Source organism: Vidua chalybeata, chromosome 1 (genome assembly GCF_026979565.1).
Source record: "Vidua chalybeata isolate OUT-0048 chromosome 1, bVidCha1 merged haplotype, whole genome shotgun sequence".
Classification (NCBI taxonomy): domain Eukaryota; kingdom Metazoa; phylum Chordata; class Aves; order Passeriformes; family Viduidae; genus Vidua; species Vidua chalybeata.
Genome location: NC_071530.1, coordinates 37,808,218 through 37,826,787, shown reverse-complemented (window position 1 = coordinate 37,826,787; position 18,570 = coordinate 37,808,218). Strand labels below are relative to the sequence as shown.

Genomic DNA, 18,570 nt, shown 5'->3' with positions numbered 1-18,570 from the left:
AGATCCCTGCTGCCCTCTGTGCAGGCACAGTATCCTTGCTGGACTTGTGTGTGCATAGCTGCCCCTGGCATGTGGAAGAAATAAGACTTGGGCAGATTATACAGAAGACTATAAAGTTGTAGTAGGAGTGAACACCTCTATTGTCAAGGCAAGAGCCACCACAGCCTAACTCCTGCTCTGTGCCTTGTGTTGCAGCTGCAACCAAAGACACCCTGCTGTTTTTCCAATTCCTCCAGCCCCAGGAAGCACAAGAGGAGCCTACACTGGATGACCCAAAACAGTGCATGAAAACAGCTGAGGTTGCTGTGAAAGAGCAAGCCGGGGGATGAGTGCCAGTTCAGCTGCTTTGTTGCAGCTCTGCACCTGCACAGAGCAGAGGAGGGCAGCTGCAAACAGGTAGGTTAGAGCAGAAAAAAAAAAAAAAAAAAAAAAAAAAGAGAAAAAGCAAAAGATGTGCTGCTTGTTATTCAGCTTTTGTGTGGTTTGTACAAAATCTCTTTTGATGCTTCATAACCTCGAGGCATCTTCTGGAGGAGCACAGATTCCCATGTGGAATGTTAAGTGGTGGTCTGCAAGGAATCAGTGTAATTTTGGGAACTGCTTTTCTCTTTGACTAGTTTTTCTCTGTTTGACCAGATTAGGAGAAGTAGATGTCATCAGAACAAAAATAACAGAGAAAATTCATGCTAATAGTAAATTAGGAGGATGTTGACACCAAGTATTGGACTGGAAGGTGGGAAGGGATAGAAGAATCCAAGTCTTCTGGATTAGAGGTGAATTGGCACCTTGGTCTGAGCTGAAGCCTTCTCAATTCGAGGTCATATCCTCAGAATGTACTGTGTATTTCCTTTTCCAAAGGAAGCAAGTTTAATAATTCAGCACTGAGAACCAGTACTATTGGAAATGCTTCCATAATGTTCTTAGGTAAAACAACAGATGCCTAATCAAAAAAACAAGTATGGCAGTGCAGTGCTCCTATTTATGAAGGTCTGAATAAGTCTGTTCAGCAAAAGCAAAATTTAGAACGCGTATTCTAACCACCAGTCTGTTTTGTGCTTATGTGCAAAGAACATGCTAAACAGAGATATGGCACCCAAATACTCATTTGCCAGTGGAAAAACAACCACAAGTTAATACACGAAACAGTTGTACATCTCCAATGCTAAATGAGCAGGAAACATAAACAAAACTAAACAAAAATTAGCTTGAAACCTATAATGTCATGGCAAAGAAATGACAGTATGAAACACAGTGGTAACTCTTCAGTATTATAATTTTATTATATCTGCACCTTTTCAACAGAGGCTTCTCATATTATCAATTCCACCTTTTGCTGGCAAATGATGAAGCATGATGATCTCTCAAATCACAGGTAGTACACTGAACAATAATATTTAAGAAGACTCCTGTCTCTTTCCCTCTTTAAAAAAGAAAAAGAAAAATATTGGATGCTGATAATAGCAAAATCAATCTTTCAAGGAGGGGTTGAAAATATGTTTTTTCAGCTGTGGAAGTTTCTGCAAAGTTACCTCTTTTCACAGTGACAAATTAAGTACAAGACTTATTTTTTATTTTTCTTTTTCCTCCCCCCCCCCCCCCATATTTATTAAGGCTATTCTGGAATATTAAATCTGCATACAACTGCAGAGTTTTCCTCCTCACTGATACTTTGTTTTATATGGAATATATGTTTACATTATTTTAAAATATTGCTTTCTACAAAACACTTTTATAATCTATTTATCATTTACTTTCCAAATAATTGCTGTAGGGTTTTCTTATTCTTGGCAAAAGGAGATAGATATATTTTCTATTTTCTATTTCTCAGATATATTTTCTTTTGTTTTTCTTTCTTCCTTCTCTCCTGTGTAAATACTCTTATAAAAGTAGATTTAACAAAAGATCATTCATTATAAAAAACTTCCTCAGCAGTGACATGATACACCACACACCCACTTGTGTAGTCTTTATCAATAACAACAGAAACAGTGTCAAGTGATAAAAATATATGTGATTTAAATCAGATGTTTTGGGAGTATATTTATTCAAGACCCTTCAAGCGGAGATGAATAGCAGGTTTCTAAATGTGGTGTTATGAGGGTAAGCAAATGAGTCATTATTTGTATTCTAGAGCAACAGAGTTGGGCAAGAACAACACTGCAAGAGGGAATAAGCAGTCGTATCTAACTGTTTATTCTATTACATTCATCACCACAGGGTGTATCTTTGCATGTGAGGTCAAGGTCAGTGATCCTTGCTCACATGAATCATTCTCAGCACTAATGAAAAACACCCTGGTGCAGCGTGTTGGAACACCAACAGCTCCGGCAGACTTGTGACACTCCTGACTCACTTGTGCGAGCCACAATTCACAGGTGAGGCAGAACGGCTGCAGTGGGGGACACTGGGGCTTGGGATGGGTGAGGGCTTAACCGGGGCTCTTGGTGGAGATGGGCATTGAGAAGAAGGAGGATAATTTTTAACTGGAGGACAAAACAGTGCTGCTGTGGGCCAGCTATGGCTCCTTTACACCCTGGCTGTTTGAGTTTCAAAGCTGAAGAGTCTTTCAAAATGAATTTTTAATTAAAATATCACAACCTGGATCTCAGTTAGTTTCCAAATAAAGTTTTAAAATTATGATAACAAATCCTAATTATTTTTCTCCACAAGTTTCTTGAAATCAAGGAAACAGAGATGGAATATAGTGGCACATGAGGAAGGGTTTATTTTTCTTCTCTCTCCCTCCTCCTCTTTCAATCAGTGCAAATTCTGCACACATTTTCTCTGTACTTCTGTGTCCATATAGAAAGAAAGATACATTTTGTGGAAGTGCTTATCACATATATATGTATATATATATGTGTGTGTATGAAAAATTAAAAATCAACCATGGAATAACTTTTCAGGGCTGCTGCAGTCACTACTATAATTTGATATGTAAGGAGATTTATTACTAAGATTGCAAACAAAAGTTATGCGCATTATGTTTCTTGCACTGCAATAATCCTTCTACAGAAATTTTGGCGGCCCCTCGCCAAAGCCAGGAGAGGAACTCGATGGCCGGAGGAGTCCCCGGGACTCTAACGAGGAAGAAGAGGGTGCTCCGCGGAGGTGAGGGAGGGAGGAAAGGAGGCAGGCTGTTGTCTCACCACACATGGTCTTGTGGGAAGTGGGAATCTCAGGTTGAGTTACTCATCGGTATGGAGTCAGGAGTGTGCACAACCAATGATTTTGATGGCAGGAGGTAACGTACACATGTTTTTCAGGGAAGGTGCTGTAGGAGGACTTGCCAGCGGGCAGGAGGAGGTTTGTGCCGAGGGCTGTCATTTCCCAAGCGCGGAATTCTTCTCATCCCAGGAGCCCATCACCGCCGCCTCCGATGCTCTCCCTCTCTACGGTACGAGCAGGGGGTTGGCGGCGCACGGACCTGGCCAGGCAGGGGGAGCGGGCGCCGTCCCCAGGGCTGCTCCCCGTGCCCCGGAGAGCGGGGCGGGGGGCGCGGGGCGGCGCTGCCCGGGCTGGGCGCTGCCTGCCCGCGCTGATTGACACCGGCCCGGGCGGAGGCGGGTCCGCGGGGACCGCGCTGCTCCCGCCCGCCGCCGCCGCCGGGCAGCGCGTCCCGCGCTCCGCCGCCGCCCCCGCGCTCTCCCGCCGGGATCGCGGTGCCGCCCGCGGCATGGCCGGCGCGCTGGGCAGGGGGGCGGCGTGCTGGCGGATGCGGAGCGCGGCGGGCGGCAGGAAGGAGAAGCCGCCGGGCTCTAAGCCCCAGCCCCGGCACGGTAAGGGGGCGGCCGCGGCGGGGCTCGGCGGGGCGCCCACCGAGGTGGGACGGGAGCCCCGAGGTCCGCGCGGGGCAGCCTCGAGGCCAACTTGCCTGAGACTTGTATTACCCGCTCGGACCCTCCGGGGCAGGGGGATCATTTTCTCCTTTCCCCTCCAGCGGGTGCGGAGGGAGAGGAGCTCCCTGCTCCCAAATTCCGCCGAGCTGCGCCTTATGTCTTTTATTTGCCGAGGCGAAAGGAAAGGAACGGTGTTCACGCGCGTTGTGGCATCTCGCTTTGACAGCGGCTTCTTTGATAATTTTTGCAGAAAGCATTTCTAATCTGGCAAACGAGATGAATGAGTGAACCTGAAAAGAGTCCTCGAAATCTCTTTTGGCATTCACGGTCTTAATGCCCGGAAAGCACTGTTGAAAATATTGCCCTAGGTGCTGTTGTCTCCTCCTCCCTTACTTGTTCGGGGAGACGCTCTCTTTGAAGGCTAAACAGTACACAGACCGTTCTCCCAAAATTAGATCCTCACTTTGAAGATATAGAGTGGAGTGGTGTTCCACGAACTATTGAAAACAAATGTTGAGGTTCATGACCCTTGTGTGCTAAACAATGAATGCAGTTTACCCAGAGCCAAATCTGTCATGTACGGTTTCCTTACTTTACTGCTTGGCTGCCACTGTTCCCTGCTTTGAGGAACAAACCCAACTGTTTGTGGATCTGGTTGCAGTTCTGGAAATCTCACTAGAATTTGTTCTAGCTGTGTGTTCCTCCTTGGGTTGTAAATCCACTATTCGGGTAAGTGGGTTTGCAGAAGTCTCTGACCTAATGCTTCACGGGTAAAGTAACAGTTTAAATTGTGCTTGAGTTCTGCGTCAATTTGCGTTTGTTTGTTGTTGTTTATATTAGTCCCCGAAGTAACTTCGTGTCTTTTCCTGAGAAGCTAATTTGGCTGAAGGAGTAATTTGTACTCTTTACAAGTCCAGAGGTTGCTGTAGCTCATTCAGCAATCTTGGTGACAATGATGTTGGGATGGTGGGGAGCCTGGTACCTCAGGTGTTGGTCTTTTGAGAAAAAAGCTTGCTAAGAAAGTAATACACTCAAATGCAGGTCTGAAATTAAAGCAAACTCAGTGTTTCTTCTGTTCATTGTCACCTGGATGTTTCTGAGCTGGAACGCTTCTACAGCAACATCTCCTTTTCCATTTTGCTTCTTTGTGTCCCTTTCACAAGACAAAAGAGGAAGCAGACTAAAATTCAGAGCAAAGATTTTGTTAGTGGATAGCAAAGCCCCTCTGAAATAAATTCTGTGAGGGAAAAAAGTGTTATCCATTTAGAAAGAAAAATGGTTGTTTAAAAGTAATTGTAAATATTTATCCTACTAATTCTGAGTGTAATGCTGGTAGTAGGGACTGACATATTCGTGTTGATGAGATTCCTTTAAGTTGTGTACCTGTCATATGTGTGTAGTACAGTTACTAGGCTCACAGACCAAAATTCTGGATGCAGTGAATTCAGTGGGAATTTTGCCACTGACCTAAGAAGAGCCAGGATTGAATCCACAGACTGTGTAGTGTGAGGTGTTGGGCCAAATTGAAAACATTGGGCTGATTCAGCTGTGCAATTGTGGCAAAGTTTATAATCCTGCATATGCTGCTATGATTAATATATTATCATAATAACTCTAAATTAAATTAGTTAAATTACGGAGTTATAAAATAACTTGGTTCTAATTTACCTTAAGAAAAGAGGTGTGGTATGCTTCAGTCTATCTAGGATTGCTTCTAATAAATATTTTCTAAAGTATCATATTACACTGAATTCACATTTAAGTAATTACTGCAACAACACAGAACACTGAATTACACTGAAGCCCATACACTTTGCATCTCAGTTGGATTTCAGCTGTCATTTAAAAATAAATACTCTATTGTATTGCCTTTGAAAAGTGAACTAGACTTAGTCGTCAGATCATTTACTAACCTTTGACAGCTACAAATATAAGGTAAAAATGAAATTGGAGCAGTTTGCATGTCCCTAATACTGATTGTGTGCTATAGGGAAATATTTGGGGTGAAAACCAAAGATGTGATATTACTTTAGTATGCTTATGAATTTTTCAAAGTTACGGAAACACTCTCTTTTCCAAGAATGGGCTTTTAAGTAAATTTCAGCTTTTGCAAGCAGTGTTGATAAATTCATGATGCAGGAACAGAGAACTTAGTTAAAATGTTTAAGCTAAAGCATTAGAGGGGTTATAAGTAAGATATAGCTAAAAGTAAAATTGTGGTATATGAAATGCCAAAAATTTTTAACTAGCAAACAGACTGACATATTTGAGTCATTTATACCTGCATGCATTCAGTTATCAAAGTGAGGTGAAAACTGTTCACAAGAAAGCTGTATGAAATACTTTGAAATTTGGGTAATGTTTCTTCCTAATGTCTGTTTTTGCTACAAAACCACTTCAATGGGCCGCTGTCCTGCCTTGGTAAAAAGTGTCATAGCTCTATGGATCTCAACAGCACTGTTATGATTGACATCATCGGAAGACCATGTACAATATTTCTATGTATGTTTGGATTAAGATATGTTTATTTGGGCATCATTTAAGGGTCTAAATTGGCAGGGTGAATATTGAATTGCAGCTGAGCAAACCTGCCATTTAACTGAGTCAAGTTACAAATATTTTCCAGCTTTGACATTCTTCTCACCTTTTACATGAGGAATTATGGAGACTTTTTTGTACTTTTCTGATATTTAAAAATACAAATATGAAAATTTCTCTGTGATCTCATGTGTAAAAGTTCTTGTTTTAGAGGTTTTTTTTGTTTCATTCCATGTAAAGCAATATAAAGCAGAACTGGCGTTTCAACCCATTGTGATCTATACAGTAAATGAAGTCTTGTCAAGATTCCAGCAAAAAGTTCAACATCCTGTTGAGATGACGAATATTAAGAGTCTTGTAAAAAGTCCATTTTTAAATTTTTAATGTTGGGTTATCATTGGCAACTTACCTGTGAAATCTCCAAAGAACTTGAAAACTGACAGCTACAGCCAGAATTCTATTACAGATTCTCTTTAGACAGATGTTAAGAAGTAACATAACAAAAAATATGTAAATAAAGTAATATTTTAGTCTACTGCTTGAGAAAAACATGGAAATATTTGTATGAGAAAACTTCTTCCCTCGAGGAGTAGATATGGAAAGATTGTGACTAAAAGCTGTGAAACAGAAATAAGTTTTAAATTACTTGGTACCACTAGAAATAACTTCTGGAGAGAAAGCAGTGTTTTATATCCCTTTTAAAGCTATGTGAAAGTTAGTATAAAAACACTTACCAGGGAAAAACAGCATAAGTAAATAGTGCTGGATGTATGTATAGGAGTGTGTGTATCCACATAGGTGACATTTTAGACAGAAAGCAATTACTTTCAATTTATTTCTTTTTTTTTTTTAGAGGAGCTCACAAAATGTGCCATATTTAGACTGGCAAGTGCAAATCCTCTATGCTTCAGCCAGCACAATGAAATCAGTTGGTTTTATGCCAATATGTTGAATTATACCCAGGTAGGCTGGCTAAATGAATATGAGCTCTAACAACACAGACCACTTTTTCACCTGGATCTGCTGACTAATTTTAGTCTTCACCTATCTAAAGTTGTCACAGAATAAGACAAAAACTGTTGTTGCCATATCTGTTTGGTGTAATGGAAAGGTTGCAGTGTGGGAAGGGTAGAAGTCAATGTATTATTGCTGCAGAGACATGGTCTCTTCCAGCTGTGTTGAACTGCTAGGAGAATGGAGAGAGAGGGAAAAAACCCTACAAACCTGTTCATAGTTCTCCTCTTGAATAAGCTTAGTTGTATGCATATGTGCAAACATCCAGGTTGCTCCTGGAGTGGACTAATTCCACAGTTAGGAAATTAAATTGTGCTTGAGCTTTCCACTTTCAGATGTTCTCATCTTTTTACATTTCTTCTTGAAATATTCAAGAATGTGCTTCAGTATTTTCTGTTGGCTTTTCCTTTTCTTCCTTCTCTGTCTCCTGGGAAATAATGTTATTGGTCGTGTTGAGGTAGTCATAACCAAATCTTCTGTTTTGCTTGAGGCATAGTTCTCTCACCTCACTTTTTACATGTTCCTTATTGTAGCATTTGTGAAAGTAAATGTCTGAAATTAATGTAGGTTATATATATATATATATAAATATATGTATATGCTTAATATAAAGGAATAGAAGTTTTCTTCTTAAAGCAAGTAAACATCTGTTCTGTGATCAAGTGGAATAATCTGCAGGTAGATTTTAAATACTGAAACATTTTCCTAGACTACATGTTCAGAATGTGTGAACATTGATGTTATTTCTGTTTACATCTACTGACACTTTGATGCCTCAGCCACTTTTGGGGTCTCATTAGTAAGGCAGTGTGTTTACTGTGTAATGCAGACCTTGCTCTGAAGGCAAGGCTTTCCAAACAAATGGATGGGTAAGGAAGGGTTTTGACCTGGAGAACAAGAGGGGTTGGTTTGCCAAGTATATTTTAACTTGATGAGCATTTCCCTTTTTCCTTTGATGTAAGTGCTGGCTAGCTGTTACCTCTTTCTGTGGTTGTTTCTGGTTTTTTGTTTATAAAAAAATATTTGTTTGTTTCTTTTGTTTTGTTTTTCAAATTAATTCCCTGTAAGAAATGTAATACCCTAGTGGATGCCTAGTTCATAAAGTGGATATTTATGATATTGATAAAACCTAGCATTATATCTTCCTCAATTAGAGATAAGTAATCAGAGCTAAAAATCCACAGTCTATTCTATATTTTAATTTATGATAAAATGAAAAACCCACCATCTAGATCTTAGAAGCAGACTCCAAATACTGTTTTCTGATATTTATTTAAATCTAATTTTGGCGCAGATATGTAGTTAAGAAACCAAAGACTTCCCTTCCATTTCATAACCAGATATATTTTTCTGACTTTTATTTTTTTACAGAATATTTGAGTAGTTTTATTCAGACAGAATCTCAAGTCACCTTGCTGGGAAGTACAAGGTGTGATCTGAAAGGAAAAAAATAATCAGTTTCCTGATAATTTGGCTTTTGCTGTTGAAAAGTCTGAAGCTAGGTGAAATGATTACTCTGACAGAACTATAGAACCTATCTCATTCCAGTACATTCTAAAATATTTTATATTTTGAGTAACCCTGACTCCAGGGCATTTTATACTTGCTTCTGGAAGTTTCCAGTCCTAGTATTCAGTTTAACATTTCTGCCTTTGTCTTTCCATTTAGCCTTGCCATGTTAAAACAATAAATCATCTTGCCCATTAACTACAGTTGGAATGTCTATTTATGCACTGAATTTGTTTTGTCATGTTGCCTTAATAATTGATTTGAACTGTGGCAACTCCTGACTGCTTTCCCATATGAATTTGGGCTATTCCCAGTGCTGTTCTGAGCAGTAGAAGCATAAGCCATCCCCAGACCTGGAATGTCTTTACCCGCTAAGGATTTAACTTGTCTTTCTTATAAAACTATTTTCATTTTCTGTCTTCATGCATATGACATTGTGTAGAGGATGTAATATTTCCTATAAAACTTGAACAAAGAATATTGTTATTGTAGGTTCACTTTGATACATTCTGTTTTGTTGATGGATTTTAAATTGGTGCTGATTAATATATTGAAGCATTAAATAGCAAGTGAAACAAAACTATAATGGCATTCTTTGAATAATTTAGAAAAGTGACATGGTGCAAAGGAGGGGGCTACAGGGCAGGGAGGCTTTGCCAGCGAATGCAAATTTGTACCTCTTGCCTTGTGAGTGAGCTTGAAGATAGCACTTTGATTGCTATTTAGGCAGTGTTTTGAAAACAAATGCCTTTATTAAAAACACATTACACTGGCTGTTCCTTGAGTCATTAAATAGCATTTGCCTTAGTAGTATCATTGAGATTATTTTCTTTATTTCCTTGAAAAAAATCTTTGTTTCATTTGGAAGGTAAATGCTGAGGGATCTTCTTAATAAATAAGCCCAAAATACTATGTAAAATGTGTTCTTTTTAAGATGGCTTGGTGGTCTTGTCTTGTGCACTGTGATACCTAAGAATATTTTTTGTGTGCTCTCTATGACCAATTTTCATTGAGTTGTTGATGCCACATTCCTGTGGAAAGCATCAAAAAGTCAAAATGAAGAGTAAGAATTAGTGGGTAGGACCTTCTCCTGAAGGCAGATTAAAGCAGAACTGTTAGTTTGTGATAATGAACCCAAGAGCCTGTGGAAAAAAAAGGAAGAAAAAAGAGTTGTTATTGTCAATGACTGCATTGCACTTTGCTGTACAAACCATTCCAGTATTTTGTTCAATACTTATTGCTCTGAAGCTCTGAAACTACAGAGCTGTCTAAACTGCTGGCATTTGTAGTGAGGGGGAGGAATGGGAGGCTGAGAAGAGATACTCCTTCTCCAGAAGTTGGATTGAGTAAATGCATGTAGTATAACCAGATGTCCTCATCAGTTTCATCTCTTTGGCTGATTGTCACTGTGGTTTCATGTGGGAGGTCATGGTTGCTGCTAGACAAGAAGTGGGTGTGAGTAAAATTTTTTAGGAGGTAAGTGAGAGGAGGTTCTGTAATGAGAAGCTGTACACAGAGAGATCAAGGGACCCCTGCGTTGCATTCATATCAGCAGGACTGCAAAACAGATGAGATGCTGTGTTCTGGAATGGGCAGAATGTTTCAAGACTTCTGCATCATTTTAAAATGTAAGACATCTTCATAATCAAGTCCTGACATCAGTAATGTGTTCCTTGCAATGTTCAAACCTGAATTAGAGGGAATGGGAACACAATATGCAATTTTTATTTGACTTAGAGGTGTGAATTTTTGGCTTTCTAGCTACTTGGAATTCCAAGATCTATTCAAGCCTGTAAATCCATTTAAAATCTGGAAGAACGTTTTTTTTTTTTTTTTAGATCACTATACGTGTTTTAAGGAAACACGGTCTTTTCCAGTCCTGATGATGTTGGACTTCTATATATTCTCTATGGCAGGACTGCTCCCAGTCCAAGTATTGATTTCAGTTAACACTGAAGTTGCCTGAGGGATGGTCAGTTGTTTGTGTTAATGGTACTGCTGGGTGCAGCCTAAATTGCTTCGAGCATTTGGCTTACAAAGGCAAGTTCTAATGAAGCAAAAGAGAATTCTCCACTGTTTTTATTCATTGTGCAGTTGTGGAGGATTTCTTGTTATTTTTCACTGAGAAGTGGTAATAATCTGGTTAGAACAGAGGCATATATTGTTGGGGTTTTTGTTTGCGTGGGTAGTCTTTGTTTTCTTAATGTCCAGGCTGAAAAACTAGTCCCAGGTCAATTACTTTAATTTTTGGAAGAGGACTATATTGCAAGTGTAAAGGTGGGAAAAGGATCACCTTACAGAAACTGCAGTGACTGGAGTGAGATTCTGATCTTGAAAGGGTTTGATCTTGTGGGCTGTAGCTGCTTGCTGTATGCACCAGATCAGGGAGCTGGTTTTTCAGGCTTTCTGAATTCTTCTGTTTTGGTACTTGTTCCAGGGAGAAAGCACACAAATGATCTCACAGAAGAGATGATTAAGTGGCACCTGAGAGTTTTTCAGAGTTCTTAGCAGCATTGAGCAGTTGTTCCTTTGCAGGGAGGGTTAAGCTGAAGCAGCATCCTTGACTAGCTTATTTTCCCTCTTATTCCTGTACCAACATGATGCCAGTTGATGGCAGATGGACATTTTTAGCCCAAGGCTTTTGTATTCTGCAAATTCAAGCTCCGTTTTATGATTTTCTTAGCATAAAAAGAGGAAAGTGGCAAAATTATTTATTGATGTATTTTGACAATCGTATACTGCTGTTTGATGGTGATGGTGGGAGTTTGGTTTAGATTTTTTTTTTTTTTTTTTTTTTAAATCTAGTTAAAATATTTAGATCCATTAAGTTCTGATTATATTCAGCATATCTAGTGGAAACCTGAGGAATACATACATACATACATACCAATCCTTCAGGTTGGAAGAATCCTAAGGAACTTCTCTAGTCCAGTCTCCTGCTCTCTGTCAGCTGTGAGATAAGATCAGGTTGCTCACGGCTTTCTTCAGTCCAGTCTTGAAAACATCCAAGGAAGGAGGGCACAAAGTCTGGAAACTGGTTACTTTTTCACATCAAAAAGCCAAAGAGGGCCTGATAATTTTGGAAAAGTGAGAGTTCTAGATAATGGGCATCTTCCTAGAAATAAGTCCAAGAGTAAGTGGTGCTAAAGTGATTCCACTGATGATCTGAAGTACCACTTACCAAATAGTAATGAAAGCTGTCTTATTTTAGGATGTTCCAGAAAAGATACTATGGAAAACTAATAATTTGCTAAATCCATAGTGTTCTGAATAAAAATAATTCTAACTATTCCTAGGCTTGCAACCTGTTACCTGAGTTCACCTAGAAACTGTGTTAACTTTTTGAGAAATACAAAGGGGTACGACAGCTGTCTGGCCCTTCAACTATGTGCATAAATCAGAAGTGCAGGTAAGAGTTTGTGACGAGAAGGGTCTTGGCAACCTGAGTTACTGAAATGTTCCAGTGTCATTATAGCACAGACGTCTCTGGTCATTATAGAAAGAGTCTGAAAGACAATGCTTTACTCTTTTTTTTTTTTTTTTTGGGGGGGGGGCGGGGGGAGGGGCAGGGAGGAGAGGTTGTGTGGGGTGTATGTGTCTTTTTGTTTTGTCCTGTTTGGGTTTGTTTTGGGATTTTTTTTTTTTTTTTTTTATCCTCCACAAGGTCCCAGCTTTGAGACAGTAATGAGACTGCTTGTTCTGGTGTTCCACTTGACACCCTGACCACGGGGTGGGTGGATTTCTCTGGATGTCCCCTAGGTCTGGCTTAAGGAATTTCACAAAGAACCAGCAGCTCCACTGCACCTTTATGTCCTGGTATCTTCTTGTGTGCAAGCCTACAAGTAAATTTCACAATTTTCCATCAATATTCCTATGTAAGAAATCTCCATGTAACATAGCCTGTATGCAGTAATACAGCTTTGCTGGTAATATATTTTCCTGATATAAAAGAGTACTGTTTTTCTTTAAAGAGCACATTATGACTTTTGGTATCAACTGCTATTGTCCCACATATCCTAATTAATTCAGCTATTTGGTATAATTAATTTGTTAATGCTTCTGCAGTCATGTAATAAGATACATTGGCCCACCAGCAGTCTCAAGGCACTTATGTTAAAAGATTGTTTAGAGACTCACTTTCTTTGCTTAACAATATTTTAATAAGACCTTTCATTGAGCTCTGTGGCCATTAAGGTCTTATTTTTTGAAATTTTCTCTTCCTTTTCTTGTCCTCAAGTGTTTGTTTTTTGTTTTGTTTTCTTTAAATCTGACATCAGATTTTATCTTTGTTCTGCTGCTCTTTGCAGGTTTTGTTTTTAACAAGTAGATGGATAAGAACTTCTGTCAGTACAGATATGATTCAGAAATCTTTGATCAGTAGTTTTCCTTGAAGCCTACAGTCCTGTTAATACTTCAGGTTTCAAAGCTAGGGGCAAAATATGATTGAGAAACTAGCTCAGTAAATAGAAGTCATTTATGATTTTCTTAATATAGGGAAAAAATAAGAACTCTATCTGCTACCAAAGTTGTGAAAATTTGGCAGTGGCTGACCCTGTGATGCAAATCCCAAGATGGACTTCTCCCATTTGTGATATTTTACATGTTTCTTGAGAATTAGCATTTGTACTTCAAGAGTTGTTTTTTAAAACACGTTTGTGTTTGAGAAGGGGTGTGTGAAGCCAATCCATACAGTAGAAGGAATTGCTATATACTAATAGATTTTTCATGAATGCATGTTCTCTGGTCACAGAACCTTGAATCTGGCACAGAAGAATGTGCAGAGCAGAGGGTGCCATGAAGAGCTCTCATTGCCAGAGCAGCGCTGTGCAGTGCGTGTCTGTGTTTGCCACACTTTGTCGTTTGTGTGTTTTTGCCACAGAAGACATGCAGCAATCACAGCAGGCACTACTGAGCAGTGTGGCTGGGAACTCTGCTGCCATCTGTGTTAGTGCTGCCTGTTCCTGTTGTATGCTTGCTTCCATATGTATAGTTTAGCATTTAGTCTCTACAGCCAGTGGAGTAATATGTCTGAAAACAGCTGTGATAATTGAAGTTGATGGCAAACAGTCATTTAAGAAGTTAATTAATTTGTTTTCAATATATGTTCTGTTTTTATTTTTTTTCCCTTTAATATCTCCTACTCCTTCAGAAACATTTCATGAGATACTACTGCTCAGTCCAAACTTGAACTCACCACTTCTGGCTTTGTACATTGTAATAGCCTCCACAGCAACCACTGTGATGCCATAAACAGAGGGTTTGACTTCAGGTGAAGAATGTAGGCAGTAAAAGCAGAATAACCCATAAAGGAAAATGTGGGAGGATGGGGAAGACAGGGAAAGTGATTATTTTGGCTCTCTGTGTAGTGATACACCACCCACCCTCCTGGAACTTTTTTTTTATATCTTTACTGATAGCTGAAAGAAAATCGATTCTTTTATGATGTCAGAGTAGAACTTCCATTTTAGGCAGTATAATTGAAAATATATACAAGTAATGGAGTTTTATTCTGCATGAGGTTTCTTTTTCTCTCTTTCCATTCATTTTTAAAAAATCACTTTAGTAAATCCACCGTGGGAGGATAGTTTTGCTGCTGTACTTTTCCCAGGATGCAGCAAAAGAAATTGCATTTGCAGTTCACAGAGAATGAAATTAGACTTGCTCTGTCCTGATGATCCACTACTCCTACACCCAGCACATTTCTGGGAGAGACTCTTGCTTGCTATAAGAGACAGTGCCCTGACTGTACTTGCACCTGCTCTTGTGCATGAAGGAACAGGCACAGATTTGGGCCCACGTAGCCCCCAAATTAGAATTAGGCACTGTATGGAGTGCCTCTGTGTGGGTCTGCCTCCTTCCTCTCTGAGGCGTTGTTCGTGGAAGAGGAGAGTTCAAATGCATCACTTTGTTTGCCTATAGGGGTTGAGACAGCTCTCTGTTCTGTAATGGATTTATACCTGCTCAGAAATACCATGGTCGCAGAGAGCATCAGGCAGCTGAAGGATGTCCATTTTTGTCTTGCATCATCTCATGTTCACAACATAGTTGGGTGCTGGACTGTGAAATCAGTAGAAAGTAATTGGGAAATGCAAATGTCATTGTGGCATCTGGAAGAGTAGACTGTGATTTCTTTTTTTTTTTTTTTTTTTTTTTTTTTTTAGTTGGACACACTCCTTTTTCTTGTTGAGTTATAAAACCTTGCTCTTTAACCCTTCAGCCATCCATCCATTAGAGATTATGTACATAAACCTTTATTTCTTGTCTTTTGTGTCTAGCCACTTCCTTTTTTTTTGGGGGGCTATGGCTTCTCAAAAGCAGCTTCGGTTAGACAAACACTCAAATGATCTTAGTGCTTATGTAGCAACTTAAGTACCTGTGTGCCAGACTGCACAGCAATAAGTACTTCCTTTTCTTACAGAACAGAAATTGAATGCATATAGTGCCTATGGAGAAAAACATTCTCAAGTAGGAGCAGAGAAAGCCCAAGGATCAGCAAGGATTTCCATTTAATACAATGCTGATCCTGTGCTCCACGAAGCTGGTTAATGTGAGGAGTCTTTATCTATCTATCTATCTATCTATCTATCTATCTATCTATCTATCTATCTATCTATATTTGTTCAACAATTCCAGCAGTTTTCATTTACATTTCAAAGGCAGAGAGAGACTGAGACTACTCGTATCTGTAATTCCAGTGTTCCAGTAGTTCCTCCATCTGGATGGTTGCTCCTGTGAAACTGACACAGTCTGGACAATTTTAATCAATTTCATTTTTTCCAGCTTCTCAGATGAGCCTTTAATCTCTTGCTTGCTGATCCCTGTTTTATAATCAGATTTGACAACGACAGGATGGCAGTAAATATCTTGATATAAAGGTCTGTAACAAAGTAGAACTGTTGTTTCTCTCCTTACTCCTTGGTGAGGTAAAATTTTATTTGTGAAGTGTGAATAACTTCGAAGGATAAAGCTGTCTAGTTTTGGGCCATTTTCAGGTGGATTTGTTAACAAGTGAGATTTTTTTTTCCCTCTCAAAAAGATAAATAAAAGGCTTATTTGTGACCTACTTCTTAATATTTTTGGAAATGCTTTTGATATCAACTTGACTAATTATTCTGTTTCCCTAGAGGTTGATAAGATACTTTTCCAAATAAGATCTAAGATAATAGTTATTTGACATGTGGATAATAATTTTCTTTCCTCAATAAAACCATTCTGGAATAATTTTAATGCTGTCAATAGAAACCTTATCATTAACTGAATAAAAATATGTTTAATAGTTGCATTTAGCAAAAGCCTGCCCACTGTTTGGAGTTTTTTTTTTTATTGTTTTGTATACATGTGTTAGCTGCATAATTTTTCATCTATTTTGCTTCCCATCAAAGTGGAAAAATCCTTTCTCTTTGCCTATTAAGCTATCCTCTGCACAATCTTACAGGTCAAATTAATGGTAAAAATATTCGAAATAGAAGGTTGGAGATATGCACAAAATGATGAGCATACCCAGCTTAAGTGCAAGCCATGCCTGTGGAATAAAGCAATTTTGTTCAAACAATAAGCTGTAATCAGTTATGTTTCATTTTAATAATTTTTTTCTTGAATAATTTTTCCTGGTTGTGTCTCTCCTTTACTTTTTATATTCTTATTTATAATTTTGGCATTATCCCATTGTAGCCTGTCTGCCTACACTTAATATCAGGAGGAAAAAGACTAAATACACTGCCATATTTTATTTCTTTCTCTCACTCGTCTTTTCATGATAAACTAATTTCCATGTCTATACTGTTCCAAAAATTCTTCCCCCTTTATTCGGCTCCCATAACCTCAGTTAAATCTGAGCTTCACTCTCAGAGACAAGAATTTAAATGTGGTTTCTTCCCCTACTGCTTAAGCCCTTTTTAGGATTTGGTGTTCTTGCCACCTGTGTATTCAAATGTCCATCTGGCACACTACAGAGTTTTCTAATTCTTTTATTTATATATATATATTCTTTTATGTCTATATATATATATGTTAATTTTATTTTCTTAAAGAAATTTGTGGTGGTTTTCATGTATGTGAAATTATTCAGTATTTTTCTTTACAATTGTAATAAGAGTCCAAATTGTCAGCCCAATGAGCTCCAAATTCCACACTTGCTTATATAATAGTACTGTAATTTTCATTTATGCTTTCTCTGCTTTCTCTTGGTTTTATGCCAACAATTTCAGGAAGATCAAACATCGTAAACTTTCTGGGTATAACTTTAGAGATAGAACAGAACATTCTGAAGAAAACATACTCCTAACTATATGCTTCAAACCCAAACTCCAATCACCTGATGTACAGAGAAGTGCTGGTGATGATTGTCCTCTTCAGAAGCTGGTGTTTTCCTTGATGTTGCTGTAGGAAGAGGTCTTTGGTTGTTTTGGATACACATTACAGAACTCTGGAAACTGCTGACAAAAAGGGGCAATCTGATTTAGGACGCTCCGACAGATTTTGTGGGGGTAGGGAAGGACTGTGTTAGTGCTCATCACTGGCAAATGGTAAGAACCTTTTTTATTGGGTCATTGTTTCTGACAGCTTCATCCAGCTGCCTTTTCAGTTCTCCCTGGACATGCTGTTACAGAACTTTGAGAAACAGATTGAAAAGTTGCGTGCAGCAAATGAGCAGTACAAGTTCCTTATTAATGCTGTTTTTCCCTTTGGCAAGCTTTTCAACTTCAGAGAGTATATTTCTTCCCCTGCACTTGGAATTAAATTTATATGCTCGACAGCCAAATTATTTGCAGTAGGAGTAAAACACCACATCTGTCCCTCACTGAAGCTGAACACTTTGACTGAGCTGGTCCTACCAATGCACGATAGCATCAAATGGTCCACGGGCCAGAAGAAAATTTTCTGATAATAGGGAATTGCAATTTGTATGGGCAAATACAAAGCTGAGGTGGCCTTCAACAAATGGGGACAAGTTGCAAATAATTCAACATTCAGGCAAAAGCGATAACCATCATTGTTCATGTGGCTGACTTTTAATTGTCAGCATGTGGCTGACTTTTAATTAGCTTGGAATTATGCTTTGCTGGTTTAAGTGAAAGATGGTAAAGATTTTGTCAGCTAAAAATAAATTGCTCAAGTTTTTTGCAGGGATTATTACTGAAACCAACACAATTCCTTTTAAAAACTTGAATTATATACAATATATATTTTTATATATGTTATATCCATATATAAATTAAATATTGATGTATAAGAATAGAGTGCCTGTTGTGGAAAAGAATGTGCACAACTCCATATGAGAGGGGATGCAGCATTGCCTGACTCAACCAGTTATAAGTGGTTTTCTGGCAGTGAGTGAAGAGTTGAATTTAATGATTTAAACATACAGGGACCTATGGCAATGTCTGCACAGTGGTTATTTGCATTTGAGAAATAGGAACAGGTATCCAAGGAATTTACTGAGGTAAGTTAATAGGTTTTTGAGTGTGCAGAAAGATATATGTACTCTGGGGAAAGGTAGCATGTGACCAAATCTGAATGCACAGGGCTTGAATGTTGGTACTTTGCAAAATTGCTTATCAATAGCTTATTGAGTAAACAATTTACTTTAGCAAGTGTGGAATATCGTTAAGTGATGAAATATGATAGCAGTGATAAAGAGGGTGATAGCAAAGACTGTGATTAACAAAAC

The 18,570-nt window shown here is 38.8% G+C and overlaps 1 protein-coding gene across 1 annotated transcript in view; it reads left to right on the top strand.

The window, feature by feature from the left end:
• Positions 1–3,676: 3,676 nt before the first annotated feature.
• Positions 3,677–18,570, top strand: part of ZNF385D (zinc finger protein 385D) — a 416,850-nt gene continuing 401,956 nt past the window's right edge. The window contains exon 1 of the mRNA XM_053953584.1: positions 3,677–3,779. Coding sequence (XP_053809559.1) covers positions 3,677–3,779 — 103 coding nt within the window. The remainder of the gene's footprint in view (positions 3,780–18,570) is intronic.